Here is a 21,588-nt window from a genome sequence, read left to right as displayed (position 1 = left end):
TTACAGAGCAAGAAATGGTTTCATTCTGGAACGGTTAAACTGGATCAAAACTATCTTGGGCTTTTATAACCCTTCAGGAAATAATTTAAGACTTAAGAAAAAACTTAAGACTTCTTTTCACATTTTGGAAGGGTGTATTGTCTTTAAGTTAGGTCCTTGGTCATGACCTAGGGCGTAGACTCCGCCACAGTAGCGGAGATACCCTAATGAAGGTCAGAGTGCCTACCAACATGTTGGGTAGACCGGGAGGCTTAGAATATCTGAGATAATTTTCTTATGAAATGTTTCATTATGCAATATAGTGTTTACAGGAGTGGAGAACCTGTTCCAGAGTGAAGATGCTAAGAAACAGCTCCTGAGTGTACATGAGATGCTAGCTGGTTCTCTTAGGATGGGGCCAGCTCACAGGACAGGCCTGCTGGACACGAGGCTCCATCGCAAGACCTCGGTGGAGCAGGGGCAGTGTCAGCCACCCTACTGAAGGATCCGGCTGCTGGGGCAAACTGACACAAGCGAGTTTTGGGTGGGGGTTTCAGGTTAAGTAGGCTTGGAGGATTTCTGATTTTCAAGCCATTCATTTGGAGCCACAGGGAGAGTCTTGCGGGCCAGTGGAACCTCACAGCTGGGAAACTCTTCAGACCTGCACATACAATGTCACTGTTTGTTGTGTAAAGATTGACTTCCCACAAATCCCCTGATGTGTCTTCAGACTCCTTGTGTGCTGAGAGCTTCATGTTCAACTTCACCTCACAGTCCATCCCACCAATTAGATATGCCTTGTCCAGGTTGAGGATATGACTGATGGCCTCTCTAGGTCAGTGTGGGAGCCTTATCATGGGCCACGGTCTGGCGCTTTGCTCTGAGGAAAGTCAATGTCCACCTTGAATTCGTCCATGATTTCATGGATGGCATCACACGGGCTCTAATAACCAAGTGTGAACACTGGTCTAGGGGTCATCCTCAGAAACCATCTGACCATGTTCACCTCTGGTTTTTAATATATCATTCCACATGTCCAACAAGGTAAATCCTATTTGGTCCATACAATGGAGTATGACTCAGCTGTGAAATAACTCATGATACAGGATACAACAAGGATGAATCAAAATAATTCTGCTGGGTGAAAGAAGTCAGACAAAAAAAAAGTGCAATTATATGAAATTCTAGAAAGCGCAAAGTAATCTGTAGTGACAGAAAGCAGATCAGTGGTTGCCTGAGGATAAGGGTGGATTCCCGAGGGGCGCAGGAAGCTTGGGGCTGATATGTTTGCTGTCTTGACTGAACTGATCATGTCACAGGTGTACACATGTCAAAAATCATCAAATAGTAAGTACACCTTATGTGTAGCTTAACTGTAAATTATACTTCGTTAAAATTGTGTATGGGGGCGCCTCAGTGGCTTGGTCAGGTAAGTGTCTGACTTTGGTGCAAGTCATGGTCTTGGGGTCCTGGGATCGAGCCCCAGGCATCAGGCTCCCTGATCAGTGGGGAATCTGCTTTTCCCTCTCTCTCTGCCCCTCCCCCCACTCATGCTCTTGCTCTCTCAATTAAATATTTTTAATTTTTATTTTTAAAGGTTTATTGAGAGAGAGAGCATGAGTGGGGGGAGGGGGAGAGAGAGAGGGAGAGAAGCAGACTTCCTGCTGAGCACAGAGCCTGACAGGGGGCTCGATCTCACAACCCCGAGATCATGACCTGAACTGACATCAAGAGTTGGATGCTTAACCCACTGAACCACACAGGTGCCCTAGTAAATAAAATATTAAAAAAAAAAAATCGTGTGTGTGTTTCCATGGAAACCCCAAATCCTCTTATGTGTTTGTCCTTGCTCAGAACATTCAGGACAGGAGTTCAAGTATAGGAGCAAGCCAGGAATCTGATCTGCAGGACAGCAGCACCAAGTCATCTTCAAGCAAGCTAGGGCTAATGCTTGACCGTAGCAAAATACGGGTATCAGAGGTTCGTATTTACAACTAACTACGTAACAGTAGTTACCTGGTTGCGGTATCAACGGGCTTTGCGTACCTACTGTGTGATCAGCACGCTTCTATATGCTGGTGATCTGCAGTGAGGCAAAAACCTGCCGTCTTGTGGACTTCATATTCCAGTGAGGAGGGGGAGACAAGCGAACGGCAGTGATAGCAAACACTCTTGGGGTGTTGACCGGGTGCCACGCGCTTCCCAGTATGAGCTCATTTAACACCCCAAACCACCTTCGGGTACTGTTACTGTCTTAGGGTGGAGCTGAGGCACAAAAGGGTTAGGTAACCTGCCCCCGGTCACGCATCTAGTAAGCAGTGGAGCGGGGGGTCTGTATGCAGCAGTCTGACTCCAGAACTTGCACCCGATCCCGCACTGCTACACTTCCTCACGCTTACGAGGTGTAAGTGATGTGGTGAAGAGCGAGGCAGGCTGTGGAGGGACAGGTCTTCTGATGAAGCGACATTCGAGCACACATGAAGCGGGGAAGCAACCATGGGATTATCTGGAGGAAGACTGTTCTGTGCGGAGACCCTGAGGTGGGGGCGTGTTTGGGTTGTTGAAAGACAAGTGGCTCAGCAGGTGCAGCCACATTGGAGTGGCCTGGGTACAGGAACTCAGCGGGGCAGTGGGGCCAGACCAGGAGGGCACCCAGCCATGGTGAGGACCTGGCTTGCTTTCTGAGTGAGACGAGAAGGCCCCAGAGCAGAGAGGGTCAGTAGGCTCTCTATGGCTTCCCCGTTGACAAACCGGTAAGGAAGCTCTCGGAATGATGTGCAGGTTTGTTGAAGGCTGTGGAGTTTGAGACACGGCCAAGATGATTCTAAGCCTTTTGGCCTGAATGGGAGATATGGTTGTCATTTACTCTGAAGGGAAGGCTGGGGTGGGGGACGGGAGTTTGGGGGCAAAATTGGGGAGCTGCTTTTGGACACATTAGGCTTAAGGTGCCTGATCAGACATCCAGGTGGTATAGATGAAGACACAAGCCTGGGGTTCAAGGGCAAGATCTAGTTGGAGGCAGAAATGTGGGTGTGAACAGCATATGTCCAGTTAAAAATGCCGTTAATATCAGAACGTAGGTACAGTTAACTCTATGTAGTTAAACACTTTCCCCACAGACCCAGGGAAGACTTTCAAATCTTTAGTTTCTTGGGAGGAGTGTTTTAGTGGATATAATAACTGTTATTCATTTCCTTAATTGTACAAATAGCAATATTTTATGCAGATTAAAATAGTCAAAGGTAGTCTCTTTTGCTTAAAGAGAATGGCCTCATTAATAATTTTCTAATTATTTATAATGTAGCAGATTGGTTTTAGTCCACAATGATGCAGAAGTCATATTTTGCTTTATGATTTTCTTTTATGTAAAAGCCCAAGATCAAGAAGTCTCTAAGTGATGAAAGAATTTCCAAAATGAACTTTAAATCTCCAGGAAAAGGGCTAACCTTTTTTTTATCCCAAAATGGTGAGTAGTTTAATGACTGAACTCTAATGTTTGTACACTGTTGCTTATAAATGATAGAAGGTTTATAAAAATGTACAACTGTCTTTTAAAAATGTAATTAGGCTGGTAGTGCTATTTCCAATCCTGCCACCCGCTTGATGGAGTTCACTGTCAAGGCTTGATCCTGCTGAGGTTTTTTTGTCTTTGTATTTTTTCCCCAGTTTTTTTGAGCTGTAAGTGACTTACAGCCCGAGTCTCAGGTATACAGCATAATGATTTGACATGCATATATTGTGAAATGATCACTGCAGTATGTTTTGCTAACATCCATCATCTCATATAGATAACCAAAAAAAATTTTTTTCCTTGTGATGAGAGAACTCTTAGGATCTACTCTTAACAATTTTTGTCTATATCATACAGCATCATCTCTATTTGTCACGGTGTAGATTACATCCCTACTACTTATTTATCTTACAACTGGAAATTCATACTTTTTGACCACCTTCATCCAAACCCCCCTACCCCAACCCCAGCCTCCAGTAGCCACAAATCTGGTCTCTTTTTCTACGAGTTCTTTGGTGAATTTTTAAAATTCTACATATAAGTAAGATCATACGGTGTTTGTCTTTCTCCGGCTGGCTTATTTCACTTAGTGTAATGCCCTCAAGGCCCAAACATGTTGTCAGAAATGGCAGGGTTTCCTCCTTTTTAACAGATAGGGTTCCATTGTATATATTCCACAACTTCTTGATCCATCTATCCATTGGACACTTAGGTTGTTCTGTGTCTTTCTTGTTGTGGATGATGCTGCGGTGAACACGGGGGTGCAGATCTCTCTTCCACAGTGTTTTTGTTTCCTTTGGATATGTCCCCAGGTGTAGAATTGCTGGGTTATATGACTCTTCTATTTTGAATTTTCTGAGGGACCTCCATACTGTTTTCAAGAGTGGGTGCACCAGTTTACCTTCCCTCCAACAGTGTACGAGGGCCCCCTTTCTCCACATCCTCGCCTGCATTCATTATCCTTGTCTTTTCGATGCTCACCATTCTGACAGGTGTGAGGTGATCTCTCATTGCAGTTTGATTTGCATTTCCCTGATGATGAGTGATGCTGAGCATTTCTTTTTCATAGACCCATTGGCCACTTGTATATCTTCTTTGAAAAAATGTCTATTCAGATGCTTTGCCTATTTTAATTTTTTTCTATTGAGTTGTAGTGCTTTATACATTTTGGATTTAAAGCCTTTATCAGATATATGGTTTGCAAATACTTTTTCCTATTCTACAGGTTGTCTTTTCATTTTGTTCATTTCTTTTGCTTAGTTTGATGTCATCCTGCTAGTCTATTTTTGATTATGTTGCTGTGTTTTAGCCAAAAAATCCTTGGCAAGACCCATGTCAAGGAGCTTTTTCTCCTGTTTTCTTCTAGCAGTTTTATGGTTTCTCATCTTACATTTAAATTTTTAAACAATTTCGGGCGCCTGGGTGGCTCAGGCGGTTAAGCGCCTGCCTTCGGCTCAGGTCATGATCCCAGGGTCCTGGGATCGAGCCCCACGTCAGGCTCCCTGCTCAGCGGAGAGCATGCTTCTTCCTCTCCCTCTCCCTGCTGTTCTGCCTACTTGTGCTCTCTCTCTCTGTGTCAAATAAATAAATAAAATCTTAAAAAAAAAAAAAAATAAATAAATAAATTTTTAAACAATTTCGAGATAATGCGAATGGTGTTAGATAGGGGCTTAGTTTCATCGTTTTATGTGTGAATTCCAATTCTCCCAACACCACTTATTGAGGGGACTGTCTTCTCTCCATTGAACATTCCTGGCTTCCTTGTCAAGTACTGACTATACACATGGGTTTATTTCTGGGCTCTCGATTCTGTTCCATTCATCTTTGTGTCTGTTTTTATGCCAGTACCATACTGTCAACACTTTTTATACTGTGTAGCCCAGATTCAAGTCAGGAAAGTAAAATGCCTCCTGCTTAGTTCTTTCTCAGGATTGCTTTGGCTATTTGGGGTCTTTTGTAGTTCCATATAATTTTTTTTTTTTTTTTGGCCCGGAGAATTTTATTGTGAAAATGTGGGTCTATGTGTGTGTGTTCCATATAAATTTTAGAGCTGTTTTTTCTACCTGTTAAAAATGCCATTGGAATCTTATAGGGATTGCATCAAATCTATAAATGGCTCTTGGTAGTATTGACAACAATATTAAATTTTCCAATCCATGAATGTAGGTTACCTTTCCATTTATATTTGTCTTCTTCAATTTCTTTCCATCATGTCTTGAAGTACTGTGAGTGGAGATCTTTTACTTCTTGGCTAAATTTATTCCTAAGCATTTTATTGTTTTGATGGTATTGTAAATGGGATCGTTTTCTTTAATTCTTTTCCTGATAATTCACTGTTAGTGTATAGCAACCCTATTGATTTTTGTATGCTAATTTTATATCTTGCAACTTTCCTGGATTCGTTGCTTAGACCTATCAGTTTTTTGGTGGAGTATTGAGGAATTCCTACATATAAAATCATGTCATCTGCAAATAGAGACAATTTTTACCTCTTCCTTTCCAATTATATTTTAAATTTCTTTTTCTTGCCTAATTGCTCTGGCTGGGACCTTCCAATACTATATTGAATAAAAGTGGTGAGAGTGGATCCTTCTCTTGTTCCTAATCTGAGAGGAAGATTTTTCAGTCTTTCACTATTGAGTGTGATGTTAGCTGAGGGCTTGTAATATATAGCTTTTATTTTATTTTTTTATTTATTTGAGAGACAGAGCACAAGCAGGGGGAGGGGCAGAGTGAGCGTGAGAGGGACAAGCAGACTCCCTGCCAAGTGGGGAGCCTGATCTGGGGCTCGATCCCAGGACCCTGAGATCATGACCTGAGCTAAAGTCAGACACCAACCAACTGAGCAACCCGGGCGCCCCATATAGGCTTTATTATGTGGAGGTACATTCCTTCTGTACCTAATTTTTTCAGGTTTTTTTTTTTTTAATCACGAATGGATATTGAATTTTGTCAAAGGCTTTTTCTGTGTTTACAGAGATGATCATATAGTTTTTTCTTTCATTCTATTGTGATGTATTACATTGATTGATTTGCATATGCTGAACCGTCCTCGTATCCCAGGATAAATCCCAGTTGAACTTGGTGAATGATCCCTTTAATGTTGATTTTGGTGTATTAGTACTTTATTGAATATTTTTGCTCCTATATTCAAAAGGGATACTGGCCTGTAGTTTTCTTTTCTGATAGTGTCCTTTTCTGGCTTTGGCATCAGCGTAATGCTGACCTCGTGAAATGAATTTGGGAGTTTCCCTCCTCTTCAGTTTTGGGAAGAGTTAGAGAAGGATTTGCATTAATTTTTCAAATATTTGATAAAGTTCAACAGTGAAACTATCTGGTCTTGGGCTTTTCTCTGCTGGGAGATTTTTGGTTACTAATTCAACCTTACTAGCAATTGGTCTGTTCAGATTTTCTGTTTCTTCTTGATTCAGTCTTGGTAGGTTGTACGTTCCTAAGAATTTCTCCATTTTTTCTAGGTTATCCAGTTTATTGGTGTTTTATTGTTCCTAGTAGCCTCTTATTACCTTTATATTTCTGTGGTATTAACCATAATGTTTGTTTTTGTTTATAAGGTTGCTGATTTGGGTTTTTTCCTTGATTAGTCTAGCTAAAGGTATCAATATTTTTTTCAAAGAATCTTAGTTTTGTTAATATTTTCTATTTTCCTGTTCTCTATTTTGTGTATTTCTGCTCTAATCTTTATTTCCATCCTTCTGCAACTTTGGATCTAGTTTCTTTTTCTAGTTCCCTAAGGCAGAGTTAAGTTAGTTTATTTGAATTCTTTCTTGTTTCTTAATGTAGATGTTTTATTGCTATGAACTTCTTAGAACCACTTTTGCTGCATCCTGTAAGCTTTGGTATATTGTGTTTCTATTTTCATTTGTATCAAGATACTTTCATTTTTTTATTATGTTCAGTTAGCCAACATATAGTACGTCATTAGTTTTTGATGTACTGTTCAATTCATTAGTTGCATATAACAGCCAGTGCTCATCACAACACGTGCCCTCCTTAATGCCCATCACCCAGTTACCCTGTCCCCTCACCACCCCCTTCTGTAACCCTCAGTTTGTTTCTTGATACTTTTAAACTTCCCCCTTTAATCTTTGATCCATTGGTTGTTCAGGAGAGTGTTAATTTCCACGTGTTTGTGAATTTTCCAGTTTTCCTCCTGTTACTGATTTCTAGTTTTATACCATTGTGGTCAGAGAAGATACTTGATAGGATTTCAATCTTGAATTTGCTAAGACTTGCTTTGTAGTCTAACATATGGTCTATGCTAGAAAATGTTCCATGTGTGCTTGAGAAGAATGTGTATTCTGTTTTCAGAATGTACTGTATATGTCTGTTACGTCCATTTGTTCTATAGCATTGATCAAATCTGCTGTTTCCTTAATTTTTATCTGTCTGGATGACCTATCCGTTGTTGAGAGTGGGGTATTAAAGTCTCCAACTATTATTATATTGCTTATTTCTTTTTGCTCTGTTTTTGCTTCATTTATTTAGGTACCCTGAAGTTGGCTGCATAAATATAAATGTATCTTCTTGATGGACTGACTTCTTTATCAGTATATAATGATCTTGTCTCTTTTTACCATTTTTAGTTTAAAGTCTGTGCTGTCTGGGGATGCCTGGGTGGCTCAGTTAAGCGTCTGCCTTCGGCTCAGGTCATGATCTCAGGGTCCTGGGATCGAGTCCCAGATCAGGCTCCTTGCTCAGTGGGGAGTCAGCTTCTCCCTCTCACTCTGCCCTTCCCCCGCCCACTCACTCACTCTCTCAAATAAAATCTTAAAAAAAAAAAATAAAGTATGTGTTGTCTGATATAAGTATAGTTACCCCTGCCTTTTTTAAAATTACCATTTGCTTGAAATATCTTTTCCACCCATTCACTCTCAGTCTGTGTCTTTAAGGATAAGTTGAGTTCTCATAGGCAGCTTATTGTTGGATCTTGTCTTTTTATCCATTCAGCTATTTTATGCCTTTGATTGGAGAATTCAATCTTAATTTACACTTAAATTATTGATAGGTAAGGACTTAACCACTGCTCTTTTTTTAATCGTTTTCTGATTGTTTTGTAGAGCTACTTTTCCTTGTTTTTTATCCTGCTGTGTTTTTTGTTTTGATGCCTTTGGTATCAGTATGCTCTGACTTTTAAAAATCATATTCTTTCGTATTATTACTATAGATTTTTTCCCCTTGTGGTTACCATAAGGCTTATATAGAATGTCTTAGAATTGTTACGCCCTATTTTAAGCTGATAAGTTCATTAGAATTCTTAAATTTTACACTTCTCCCCCTCAAGTTTTAGGTTCCTGATGTTACCATTTACACTTTTATATTCTGTAACTAATAACAGATTATTATAATTAGTTTTTATGTTTTTAAACTTTTGAACGAGAGTTATAAGTGAATTATGCACCACCATTATATTACAGAATTTATGTATTTACTATTACCAGTGAGTTTTATACTACCTTCTTATGTTTTTATGATGTTAATTAGTATCCTTTAACTTCTACTTAAAGCACTCAAGTATTTCCTGTAAGGCCAACGTTTAGTGGTGATGAACTCCTTCTTTTGTTTGTTCAGAAAAGTACCTCTTCTCCTTGGTTTCTGAAGGACAACTTTGCTGGGTAGAATTCTTGGTTGACAGTTTTTTCTTTCAATATTTGAATAGTTCATTTCATTCCCTCTTGGCCTAAAAAGTTTCTGTTGAAAAACCAGTCAGTAGTCATATGGGGGGTTCCCTTATATGTAACTTCTCTCTTCTCCCTTACTTTCAAAATTCTGTGACTTTTGAGGATTATAATGTGCTTCAGTGTAGCCCCCTTTGGGTTCTTTATCTGGGGTCTTTATGGCTTCATGGATCTGGATGTCCTTTTCTCTCCTTAGGTTTGGGACGTTTTCAGCCATTACTTATTGCTTTAAATATACTTTCTATCTCTTTTTCTCCTCCTTCTGGAATTTCTATAATGGGAATATCATTTCTTTTGATTGTGTTCCATAAGTCCCGTAGGCTTTCCTCACCTTTTTTTGATTTTTGCTCCTCTGACTGGGTAATGTCAAATGCCCCGTCTTCTGGGTCTCTGATTCTTTCTTCTGCATAATCCAGTCTGCTTTTAAAGCTTACTCTTGAATTCTTCAGTTTGTTCACTGTATTTTTCAGCTCTAGGATTTCTGTTTTTGGGTTTTTTGATGGCTTCTTTGTTGAACTTCTTGTTTTGTTCTTGCATGGTTTTCCTAATTTTGTGTAGTTGTGTATTCTTGTAGTTCACTAAAGTTCTTCAAGAGGATTGTTCTGAATTCAACATTTCATAGATCTCCATTTCTTTAGAGTCACCTATTACAGCTTTATTAGTTTCCTTTGGTGGTGTCATGTTTACTTGGTTTTTATGATCCTTGATTCCTTGCTTTGGTATCTATGCATTTGAGCAAGTGGTATCCTCTTTCAGATTTTACAGGTTTGCATTAGCAGAGACAGTTGCTCACTCATCAGCTCAGTTTGGATTTCTGGATGTGTCTGGTGGTACTTTCTTGGGCAGGTAGGGCTTGTTATTAGATCTATTTTGTGGGAAGGCTACTGCCTGAGCTCTGAGGTTGGAGGGGGAAGGGTGCTGCTGGCTGAGAACAGTTTTAGGTAGGATTGATGGCTTGGTTCCCTGCCCGTGTGTGGCTACAGGATAGGTTTCATGGTTGCCTGGGTATTCTTGTCAGGTTGAGTAGTATACTCAGCTGTAGATGAGGCTATGAATTAGCTTCCCTACTCTGGCAGGGCAGCAGGGCAGGGCCCATGGCTGGCATGGCTTGTTGTTTGGGTACCTGAATCAGGCAAGTGTGTGTAATGAACTCCCTGGCCACAGACAGGTTACTGGTTTTGCTCTGCAGACAGGGAAAGCCCTAAGCTGTGCTCCCTGTTCAAGTGCAGGGCTGTTGGGTGGGCTAAAGACTGTATTCAGCAATGAGGTGGGGTGGAGGTGGTGGGGGGAAGTAGTGTTATGAATTAGTTTCCTTGGCTGAGTGGAGAGGGAAAACTGCTCCAAGGCTGATAATGCTCTTTGTTTGGGGTCTTGACTCAAGCCAACCGATGCTCCCACAGTCCCTGGCTAAACAGGGCCGCTGGCTTTGCTCTGTAGGCTATCAGCTCTGCCTACCAGACTCTGCTGAAATGTCGCGGGGCTATACAGCTTTGCAGATGTTCTGGCCAGGCTTTCTGGTTGAGCAGTGGAACCCTCCATCTGTGGAACTGGCTGCCATACTTTCTGCTTTAGTGTTGATGGATTATGCAGCTTGCAGGTGTTCTTGCTTTTCTGCTTAGATGCCGTAAGCCAGGCTATGACTCAGCTCTCCTGTCTGGGCAGTGGGCACCGACCAGGCTCCAGGGCTGGCACAGCTCTTCATTTGAAGCCATTAATCAGGCTGACCTGTACCCTGTGGAGTTTCCTGGTCAGATTTCACCACCAACTTGGTTCTATAAGTGAGCAAAGATGCTGTTTGGGGGATGCCACTTGGGTGCTGCAGGTAGGAACTCAGTCTGCCAAGATCTCAGTGCTGTTGCGAGCCCTTCCCCCTTCTGTCACAAATTCCCAGTGGTTGAGCCCCCACATTCCCTAGCAATTCCCATGCGGTAAGACTGGAGTGGGGGCCCCCAAGAAGTGACCCACAATGCTGGGGAGCTGGATGTCTACCCTGGACTCTCCTTTCCCACTGGAGGAACCACAGGCTCAGGGGAAGCCTCAGTTTGGTGCTGTGCCAGCCTGGGAGTGGAGAGGGGAATGTGGTCAGCATGTAGCCATTCCTCTTACCCTTCCAGTGCTGTTTTGTTCTCTGTGGTGAAGGGGGTGCTTCAGCTTCACCCCTGTATTCTAGGATTCTCTCAGTGATGTCTTGTCCATGAATAGTTGTTGGTTCTTTTTTTGGAGGAGGAGTGAAGTCAGGCAATGGCCTATGTCCCCATCGTGGTGATGTCACTTCTGGACTTGACTCTCAAGAGCATGATCTTACCAAGTTGTCACAGTCTGTTAGGACAGCTGTTCCTCCAGTGTGGGCCCTGCATGTCCATCTCTCAAGCCTGATACTGGTGACTATACCCTCATACAGTTGATTTGTCTCTCAGGATTCTCATTCACTTTTTTAAAAATTGAAGTATAATTAACATACAGTGTTAGTTTCAGATGTACAATATAATTTAACAATCTTACACATTGCTCTGTTCATCAAGATAAGTGTATGCTTTTTTTAAAGATTTTATTTATTTGAGAGAGACAGAGCACAAGTGGGGTGAGGGGCAGCGGTAGAAGCAGACTCCCTGCTGAACAGGGAGCCTGTCGTGGGCCTCGGTCCCAGGACTCTGGGACCATGACCTGAGCTGAAGGCAGATGCTTAACTGGCTGAGCCACCCAGGTGCCCCAAGATAAATGTACTCTTGAACCCCGTTTTTAATTTCACCCCCCCATTCACCTCTCTGGCAATCGCCAGTTCACTGTATTTAAAAGTTTGTCTTTTTTTCTTATTCATTTGTTTCTTAAATTCCACGTATGAGTGAAATCATACGGTATTTGTCTCTGACAGACTTCATTTAACATTATACACTTTAGGCCCATCCATGTTGTTGCAAATGGCAAGATCTCATTCTTTTTTATGGCCGAGTAATATTCCACTGTATGCATACATGTGTATAAATACGTACATACATATATATACATAAACACACAGACCTTCATCTATGGATAGACACTTGGGTTGCCTCCATGTTTGGCTATTGTAAATAATGCTGCAATAAACATAGGGGTGCATATATCTTTCCAAATTAGTGTTTTCATTTTCTTTGGATAAATACCCAGTAGTGGAACTAATGGATCATACGGTAATTTTAACTTTTTGAGGAGCCTCCATACCATTTTCCACGGTGACTGTACCAATTTGCATTCAGTGCAGCAACAGTACACACGGGTTCTTTTTCCTCCACGTCCTCGCCAACACTTATTTCTTGCGTTTTTGACTTGAGCCATTCTGACAGATGTGATACCTCATTGTGGTTTTTATTTGCATTTCTCATAAGTGATGTTCATCTTTTTATGTGTCTGTTGGCCATCTGTATGTCTTCTTTGGACAAATGTGTATTCAGGTCCTCTGCCCATTTATTAATAGGATTATTTGGGTTTGGTGATAGGTTTTTTATATATTTTGGATATTAATCCCTATCAGATATATCATATCCAAACATCTTTTCCCATTCTGTAGGTTGTATTTTTGTCTTGTTGATGGTTTCCTTCACTGTGCAAGGGCTTTTTATTTTGATGTATTCCCAATAGCTTAATTTTGCTTTTGTTTGCCTCAGGAGACACATCTAGAAAAATGCCACTAGGACCAATGTCAGAAACTACAGCCTATGTTCTAGGAGTTTTGTGGTTAGGTCTTCAATCCATTTTATTTTTGTGTATGAGGTAAGATGGTCTTTAAAGATGCTCCAGTTAAAAACAAAACCCTTATTTGGTGCCTCATATTCCTTCTAATATGATCCCTTTTCCTGCTAAAATTCTATCTGCTGCCTCCACTTCCCCAACTCCCAGGTCATTACTCAGCCCCATCCACACTGGCTTCCAGCTTCATCCCTCTCCTTTGGCTGGGGTCGTCCAATGCCACTGGGCTCTTCCTACTAAAAAAGGGCCAGGTGTGTTGAGTTAAAAAGTAAAATATCACACAACCACTTGGACATTAAAAGCAAAACCAATACAACAGAAGCCCCACCAAATAGGAGTTCCTCTCTTCTAAATAATCCTTAGAGAAAAATAAAATTACATTTCTGAGAATACTTAGAAAAGTGAAATAATAGAAACATTCCCTATGAGACATGGTCAAAACTATAGCCTGAGAAAATGTATAGTGTTAAATGTTTTCACTATTAAACAAGAAAACATGGTAACTTCAACATTTGGCCCAAAAGGGTAGAAGGGAGGAGTAATGAAATAGAAGGAGAGCAGGAGGAAGGCATTGACAAAAATATGAACTCATAAATTATACATAAAACAAAAATACTAAAGTTACTAAAATTGATCATTCTGAAAGCTGGAGAAGATAGACACCCCCGACCTAGTGTAGTCAGGATGAGAGTTATAGAACACATACCATCTCACGTGGAAGGAAAAAATCCCCACAGACAAGATTTTTTTTTTTAAGTGTAGTGAAAGGATGCTATGTACATCTCTAAGCTAATACATATGAAAAATTTGAAATTATTTTCTAGGAAGATAACAAAAATAGACTCAGAAAAATACAGAAAACCTGAATAATCATGGGGGAAAAACCATCAAAAAGTTACTCTTTTTTTTTCTCCTAAATTTATGAGCAAAAAACTTGAAGCAGTACCAATAAGAATTGTTCTTACATGCTTATTTTTAAAACTCCAAGCATAAAAAAAACCGCTCAATTCATTTAACAAAATCAGTATAACCAAGACCTGAAAACGTGACAAAGATTAAAACAAAATAAAACCCTGTTTCTCCTCTGGGAAAGGGGTGGGGGGGGGTGCCTAAAAACCACCTGAGCAGGGAGATCACTGCTGAATTCCCAGACCCTAAACCATGCTAAGTTAATGAAATCTAAACAATACTAATTCAAAAGTTCCTTTTAGTCCACAGACTTTCTTCTGCTTGATACATTCTGTGGCTGATGCTCTACTGCATTTTCATCTCATGCACTATATTCCTCGGCTCCACAATTTGATTTTTTGATTTCCATCTCGTTATAAACTTTCATTCATAGGTTGTTTTCCTGATTTCACGGAATTGTCTTGTGTGTGTGCTTGTAGCTCCCTGAGTGTCCTTCAAATGGCTATTTTGAATGCTCTGTCAGGTCAGTCGCAGACCTCCATACCTTTGGGGCTGGTTACTGGAAGATTATTGTGCTCTTACAGTGGTGTCACATTTCTTAGATGGTTTGTGTTCCTTGAAGTCTTGTGTTGCTATCTTTGCCCCTGAAGTCTCTACTAACAAAACCTTACTTAGGCGTTGCTAGGGATTCTGAAGCTTTCTCAGACCACCTGAAGATACACCTGTCTAACATTTCTTGGTCCCTTTTGTGGCAGAATTCTTAAGCCCGTGTGCCTTCTCTCGATCCTGTGATATACCAGGCTGAGTGCTGGCAGCCTCCCTTTTGCTTTCCCAAGGTGGGTACTAAAACTCAAGTTTGTGGTCTCTCCCTGGCCCACATGCTGTGAGGGCTCACTCCCACTACTGTTACGTGGGTGAAGGGCGTCAGGTGTTGTGGGGCGGCTGGTACCAGTGACCTACTTTCTGCTTGTGCATTTGCTCTTCTTGGACATTTCATATAAGTGGAATCATGTCCATTTTATCTGTCTTTCACTTGTAATTACTTTGGGATTCATTCATGCTAAAACAGGTCTTAGTATTTTGTTCCTTTGCATAGCTGAGTAGTGTTCCATTGTATAAATAAACCACATTTTCTCTCTTCATCGGTTGGGATGGACAGCCAGGCTGTTTCCAATTTGGGCTATCACGAATAGTGAAAACTGGCATCAAGGCATGGTGGACATATTTTCACTTTTCTTGGATAGGTATCTAGCAGTGGAATTGTGTAATATAAATAGCCAGGCTGTTTCCCTAATTGGCCATTCCATTCTATCTGCCATCAGTAATGTATGAGATCTGGTCTTTCCATGTCCTCTCCAACACTTAGTGGTGTGTTTAAATTTTTTTTTTTATTGGGTTGTCTCATTGAGTTATTTATGTAACCTGGATACAAGTCATTGGCAGATATTTTTTCCCCGGTGCATCATCTTTTAGAATAATTTGCTTTGGCAGACATGGCTTGTGGGAAAACCACTATTAAATCATCTAGCCTTCATACCACCTCTGTGAGGTGGGCCCTCCATGGTTCCCTTTTTGCAGAAGAGGAAACCAAGCCACAGATATTCCCTTGTAGGTCGCAGAGCCTAGTAAGTGGCAGAGCTGAGCCTTGACTCTAACTTGTTTGGCTCATGTCTGTGCTCTTTAACTACTGCACTCTGCTACTTCTGAAGCAGAGGCTGGGCCTGCCCGGTGACATGGTGCCCAGAGCCTGGAAGAGGGTCAACAATCCTGGTGAGTTGTTCATCAGTTACCTCCATGCACAACATGTAACTCCCAAGCCTAGGCCCGCCACGGGTTATATGGATGTTCTAGAACCTAGGAACTCATATGGGAAGTGCCGATGAAGGTTTCCCTCAGTCTTTGTAAAATCGGGCATTGGCATCAAGGTTCTAACTATTAGTGTTCCACTCTGTGCTCACCACAGTGGCTCGTGGGCTGGGAAGGTGGACTGTTCACAGCACCTTTCCATTCTCCCCCCCCACACACTCCTCACGCATCCCTGCCCTCACACAGCAGAGCAGCCCACGCGAGAGACACAGTCTAAAAACACTTGTTGTCTTGAGAGATCCCAGAGCTTATTGATATTACACAACAGTCCAAAGCATATCTTCCCAGAATCAGCTATTTAAACATATTCCAAAGTGGCTGTTTGCCCTAGTAGATGTGAAACAACTCTCACCAAGTCAGTAGTTTTACCTACCTTCTTACTCAATTAAGAGTTAAAAATCCTCTTTCATGGGGCGCCTGGGTGGCTCAGACGGTTAAATGTCTGACTCCTGGTTTCGGCTCAGGTCATGATCTCAGGGTCGGGAGATCGAGTCCCACGTGGAGCTCTGTGCTCAGTGCAGAGTCGGCTTGAGATTCTCTCCCTCTCCCCTTCCCCCCACTTGCACTCTCTACAACTTTTTAAAAAATCTTCTTACATTGTTTTCTTAATGAAAACTGCCTTTAAAGACAATGCATGCAAAAACCAAGGTTTGTTTTTTTTTTCTCCTGTGAAACATGGAAGATGCAAATTTTCCATAGTTTTAATTTTAGAAAACCAAAATACTATCCATTTAGAAAAAAATACCAGGAGACTCATCGTGTTGACAATCGTAGCTCTGGTCTACTGACACTTGCCTTGTTCCAGGTAGTCAGTGAAGCACTTTGTGGTTACCTTACCCTTCCCAAGCCTGGGGGGAAGAACAGCATCCCCCCCGCCCCCGCACAGGGGATGAGGATGCTCAGGCATCGTGGGAAGTGGCAGAACTGGAATTGTATTCATGCTCATTTTAAACTGTCTTCCAGAGAGAAAAGAAAAATCCAAGGATGAACAAAAGGAGAAACTTGCTGTGTGGATCATGAGTATGTATATCTTTTTCATGAATATACTGTTCCCTGCACATAAACGTGAAGAAATCCTCAAGGAGAAAATAAGGGAGGACAGGCTGCATCACGTGGCCACGGCCCACCAGAGGAAGCTCGAGAACGATGAGCTGGAAGCAAGGTAACCTTACAGAACCTCTCAGCTCCTCTCCTCCACCTTTCCTTCCCATCTCTGGGGCTGGGGACCAAATGCTCTCATTCAAAGTGTGCAACTTCCTAAGGGAGGCAGCTCCTCCGAGAACCTGGAATTGCCAGAAGGATCCTGCCTGTGACCACCGGTTCTCTCAGGTGGTGAGAACATCTGGGCCCCAAGGCGCACATAGAGAGGCGAGGCCCCGCAGCAGCTGAGCGGCCCCAGTGCTAGGTGACAGGGTTCAGATCCCAACCCCGCCCCTTGGCAGGTGGGTGGTCCTAGGCAAGGTCCACTCACTGTGCCTTGGTGTCTCCATCTTTAAGTGCAGATAATCCCCCATCAGGCTGTTGTGAGGATTTAGTGAGCTGATGCTGTAAAGTGTCTGGAACAGTGCCTGGCACATGGTGAGCACCCACTACCTGCCGCTCGCCTAAAACCATGGTCGAGAACTGTGCAGTCACATCTGGCCAGAGTGCTAAAGCCTGCTCTTTGCAAAGCACACGTCAAGCCTGTTGGTCTGTTGAAGAAAGCATTAAACTATACTTACGGGCAAAGACCACAAGAATACTTTAAAAGGCCACTTACTAGCTGCTAAGTTGCTACAGAGGAAAATGGTTCAAAAATCACTTTAGATACATGAAAATTTTCTTCTGGACTGTCTAGACATGGCATCACTTTGTATTTCAGGCAAAGTGAGGACAATTTACAGTTCTGCTTACAAAAACTATTGAAATCTAGGTATGGCCTACTGGGCATAAACATAGTACAGCATAAAACTGGTTTTGAAATTGCAAAGAAAAATCAAAGGTACCTTCCTGTGTTTGCTTCTTGTGTTAGGCTGAACACCTTGAGAGAGGAAGCGGCCAGAAGACCAGACTATGATGTCGACATCACTGTGCTCAAGGAACCGGCGGATGCCCCATCCTCAAGTTTCACACCGAGCCCCCCTAAAGAGGACACGGCAGTGTCCCAATCCAGCAAGCCCGTCACAAGTAAGAAAAAGAAAAAGTAGAGGTTACAGGTTTGGAAATGAGCCCCAAGAACAATCAGATGTAAAAGGAGCTTACAATGGAAGCATGGTAACACATTTCCTGACCAATAAAATTGTGTCTTTCTTCTTGTCATAGTGTCTTTGAAATACCACTGCCTGGGCCACTGCATTTCATGTTTCTTACGTGGCTGAATCACAGAAATGTCTGCATTTTAAAAACGGAGCTGAATAATTTTTTTTAAGAAATATATTGAAGGCACATGCATTTAATACCCATGTGTGCTATTTTCAAAGTACAGTATTGGAGATGAAATTTAGAATCTGATAAAATCAGAAGACCGTTGGTGGTGGACAGATTCACTTAAACATTTCTTCGGGGCTCCCTGGCAGAGCCCGGACCGCCTCCTATGCCCGTCACCAGCCTGTGTTCAGATCGTACCTGTCCTCACGCGCCGCCTTGTATCCACGCCTCCCTGCTCCAACCAGTTCCCCAGCACCGCGAAAACTGCAGGGGCAAAAGGCCAAGACGGAAAGGCTGAGGAATAGGTGTGCAGCCAGCAGTAAGGGCAACTTCAAGTCTGTGTTAGAAAATGTCACGCTAATTTGTGTTAAATTTAAGGGTGACCACCAAAAGCATGAAAATATAATCTACAGCTTCCAAACTAGTGGAAGGAAGGAAACGATCATCCGACATGAAGCTGGGGAAAGGGAAAACAACAAAGAAAAAGGCTGGAAACCGAAATCACCAAAGATGGTGGGGAAAGTGCCAATACACCTCCCCATTGTGAGGTTCAACTCCCCTCTTCCTCCACCCAAGCCCCCAAATAATTAGACTGAGTTCAAAATCGAAATTCACTTCACTGTGACTCTTTACAAGGGACACCTCTTAAAACCAGACAAAGGATGAAAGTAAAATATGAAAAAAGATGCACCAGGAAAATCTAATCGAGATAACTAGACTCGTAAGCAATATTATAAAGAACGGAATTTAGAGGCTCCAGGGTGACTCAGGTCATGATCTCAGGGTCGTGAGATCAAGCCCAGTGTCAGAATCTGTGCTGAGTGTGGAGCCTGCTTAGGATTCTCTCTCTCCCTCTGCCCCTCCACCCCCTTGCCTGTTCATTCTCTAAAAAAAAATAAATATAAAGCAAAAAACTGAACAGGGGTAAACCCAGAAATAATGATAAAAGGACCAACCCCCCAAAAGATGCATTATTCATAAACATCTTAAATCTTGGCCTTGCAAAAGCTGGCAGAATTATAGGGAGGAAACAGATCAAAAAGACAAACATTTAGAAACGACAAGCAAGGAAACTGAGAAGTCTGAACACACAGAAACAGGACTGCAGCAGAGAATAAACACTGACTGCATTTGAGGTTGAAAAGTACAACTTCAAAGGATACATCCGAGGCCATGATCTAATTGTGCTGTAATTAGTAAGTCAGCAATGAATACATGATACAGAATGCCTTCTATTGCCAGAAAGAGACACAATCTCAGGTAACTCGTGGGTGAAGAATGATTCATGATTTCATAATGGAAAGAGTAAATTACGTAAGACGTGAGAACGGCAACAAAAATTCCAGCCAGGCTACATCTCAGCTGTGAGGACGCAAGCGGCTGTGGCCACTCGGGGTTCTGCATGACAAATGAAGAATGCTTGCCGTTTAGACCACACTGGGGCACTTCCATTCAGTCCTCTGTATTATACGTGGTCTAAAAATCACATTCATACTCAAGAGAAAAACCAAGTCCAGCAATTACTTTGGCCAAATGCTCTGGGTTCGCTACCACAGATCTAGTGACCGGGGAAGGGACCCGAACTCCGAGAAGCTCTAGCTGCTAGAACATCCCCAAGGACGAGCCAGGGGCCCTCTGAGCAGAGCGGTCCACAAGCAACAGGTGAGAGACTCAAAGCCAAACCAGAATTTTAAAAACCTTAACAATTTATTTGTCTTATTTTCCAATAAAATATTCACATAATGTCAAAAGAATGGAATGAAAGAGATGTAGCCGACTACCTTTAATTATTTCCACATAAATATTTAAAATCTAAAAACCCCAGCGGATCATCAGACTGAGTAGAAATTTGATTCTTCAAAGCAAGTATTGCTTTACTATTGTCATTAATTCAGTCAATAATATGACCGAGAACCTGCAGTGGTAAACAAAATGCCTGCTGAGTTGTTTTTTAAAAGATGTTTCGGCGAGCCATTATGGGTCAATCCAAGAAGAATATGTTATTGAACTGCGTTGCACAAAGTTTCTTTACCTCTTCTGCAACAAAAAAAAAAAAAAAAAAGAAGCAGAAAATGGGGGTGAGAAACTGAGGTTTTCACTTAAAAGGTTATCGGATATATGTTAGTACTTCAAACTCTTCTGGAATACAGTTGGGAATAAATGTCTGCATTTACTGACCTTTAAGCTCCGAGGCCTAGGTCAGAAATGTTCATTAAGACAAAGGACAACAAAAGCTTTGAGTGCCCCGAGACCTCAGTGCTGTGCCACACAGCACTCCTCTGGGCCTGGGGAGGCGCAAGCACCGGACACACCCACGGGCTGGGGGACTGGAGTACAACTTCTAAAACGCTGAGCAAACGGGTACAACACTAGCTGCCACCTGGGCTGTGGTTCAAGTGCTCCGCAGGGGTGGCACCATCATGACTCCATTCCCCCTGCGCCGGGTGCATTCGCTGCTGTTTCTAATGCACACACCTCTTGCTACAAGTACTAGTAAGAGAAAAATGTACTGTGTCCTAGCAGATTTGTGCAGAAAACAAAACCACACACCTGACTTTTATCCTATGTAGAGCACTGCCCCAACCGTCCCGCTCAAGCAGAGCAGCAAGAGAGCCCGATGCGGTGAAGGGGACACCACCCCCTCCTCCAGCACAAGCAGCTGTCAGGATCAGCCGAGGCAATCGTTGGAACCACAGTGCACTCGGGACCAGACCAACGGGAAGGCGGGAGGGAGGTCCCGTGCCCCTGGTCTGCTCAGCCACAGACAGGGGGCTGTAACTTGTGCAGGGAACCTGACAGCTCTGCCTCGGGATGTCTCTTTATCACCGGGAATAAAAGTGGACATTTTTATACACGGTGAATAAAGCCTTGGGAATTTTTTTTTCCTTTTAGCATTATAGAAAATTTTCCTTCAGCCACTGCCAAGTCTCCTGTAACACAGGGAAGTTTTTCATGTACTTTTTCAAGGAACTGTGCTACAGAAGAACACAGAATGGATCAGACCATGGTTTCCTTTAAGCAACAGGCATCTGCTCAACATCCCCACAGTCGTGACTCACTCCCTAGCAGGTTTCCCGGCACACTGAACGGACAGCACTCAAGTTCTGCTCAAGTACCAAAGCCTATTTACCATTGACTTCAATCAGGTTTGCGTTTTTTTGATTCAGAATAACATACAGCTCCCGCTGGTCAGACTTCTTCCCGACAACCCAGTAATCGCTCATTGCCTTCACAATGACTTCTTCATCTTCATCCACTCTGCAAGACACGAGTTCCAGAACGCAGCAGTTTGTTACAGGGTTAGCTACAGCGTAAAAGACACACACACTCTAAGACCAGAAACTGGAAACCAGTCACTTGAAAAGTGTGGGGAGTCACGTGCAAGTGACCAGTGACTTCGGGGCCCCTGATCTCCTCGGAAGGGTGGCCCTCTGAGGCGGCTCAGGGCCACTCCTTTGAAGAGGATTCCTTCAATAGCTCTTCTCTCCTCAGAAAGGG

The 21,588-nt window shown here is 42.4% G+C and overlaps 2 protein-coding genes across 5 annotated transcripts in view; one reads left to right on the top strand and one right to left on the bottom strand.

Annotated features, from left to right (window-relative positions):
* The window catches only part of RSPH10B (radial spoke head 10 homolog B), a 52,393-nt gene extending 34,399 nt beyond the window's left edge, over positions 1 to 17,994 (top strand). For all 4 annotated transcript variants that reach the window (XM_073886365.1, XM_073886366.1, XM_025863677.2 and 1 more), the window contains 4 exons: positions 1,834 to 1,959; positions 3,352 to 3,445; positions 16,648 to 16,846; positions 17,696 to 17,994. In XM_073886365.1, the coding sequence (XP_073742466.1) occupies positions 1,834 to 1,959; positions 3,352 to 3,445; positions 16,648 to 16,846; positions 17,696 to 17,870 (594 nt within the window). In that variant the 3' untranslated portion in view covers positions 17,871 to 17,994. The remainder of the gene's footprint in view (positions 1 to 1,833; positions 1,960 to 3,351; positions 3,446 to 16,647; positions 16,847 to 17,695) is intronic.
* A 1,784-nt stretch (positions 17,995 to 19,778) lies between these two features.
* CCZ1 (CCZ1 homolog, vacuolar protein trafficking and biogenesis associated) overlaps positions 19,779 to 21,588 on the bottom strand; it is a 30,140-nt gene continuing 28,330 nt past the window's right edge. Inside the window, exons 14-15 of the mRNA XM_025863667.2 lie at positions 21,221 to 21,348; positions 19,779 to 20,127 (exon numbers count right to left, since the gene is read on the bottom strand). Of these exons, the coding sequence (XP_025719452.1) occupies positions 20,072 to 20,127; positions 21,221 to 21,348 (184 nt within the window). The 3' untranslated portion in view covers positions 19,779 to 20,071. The remainder of the gene's footprint in view (positions 20,128 to 21,220; positions 21,349 to 21,588) is intronic.

This window comes from Callorhinus ursinus, unplaced genomic scaffold (assembly GCF_003265705.2).
Source record: "Callorhinus ursinus isolate GAN/ISIS: 27379988/994484 unplaced genomic scaffold, GSC_fseal_2.0 scaffold70, whole genome shotgun sequence".
Taxonomy (NCBI): domain Eukaryota; kingdom Metazoa; phylum Chordata; class Mammalia; order Carnivora; family Otariidae; genus Callorhinus; species Callorhinus ursinus.
The sequence above is the reverse complement of the archived record's forward strand: the minus strand, read 5'-3'. Positions and strand labels throughout refer to the sequence as shown.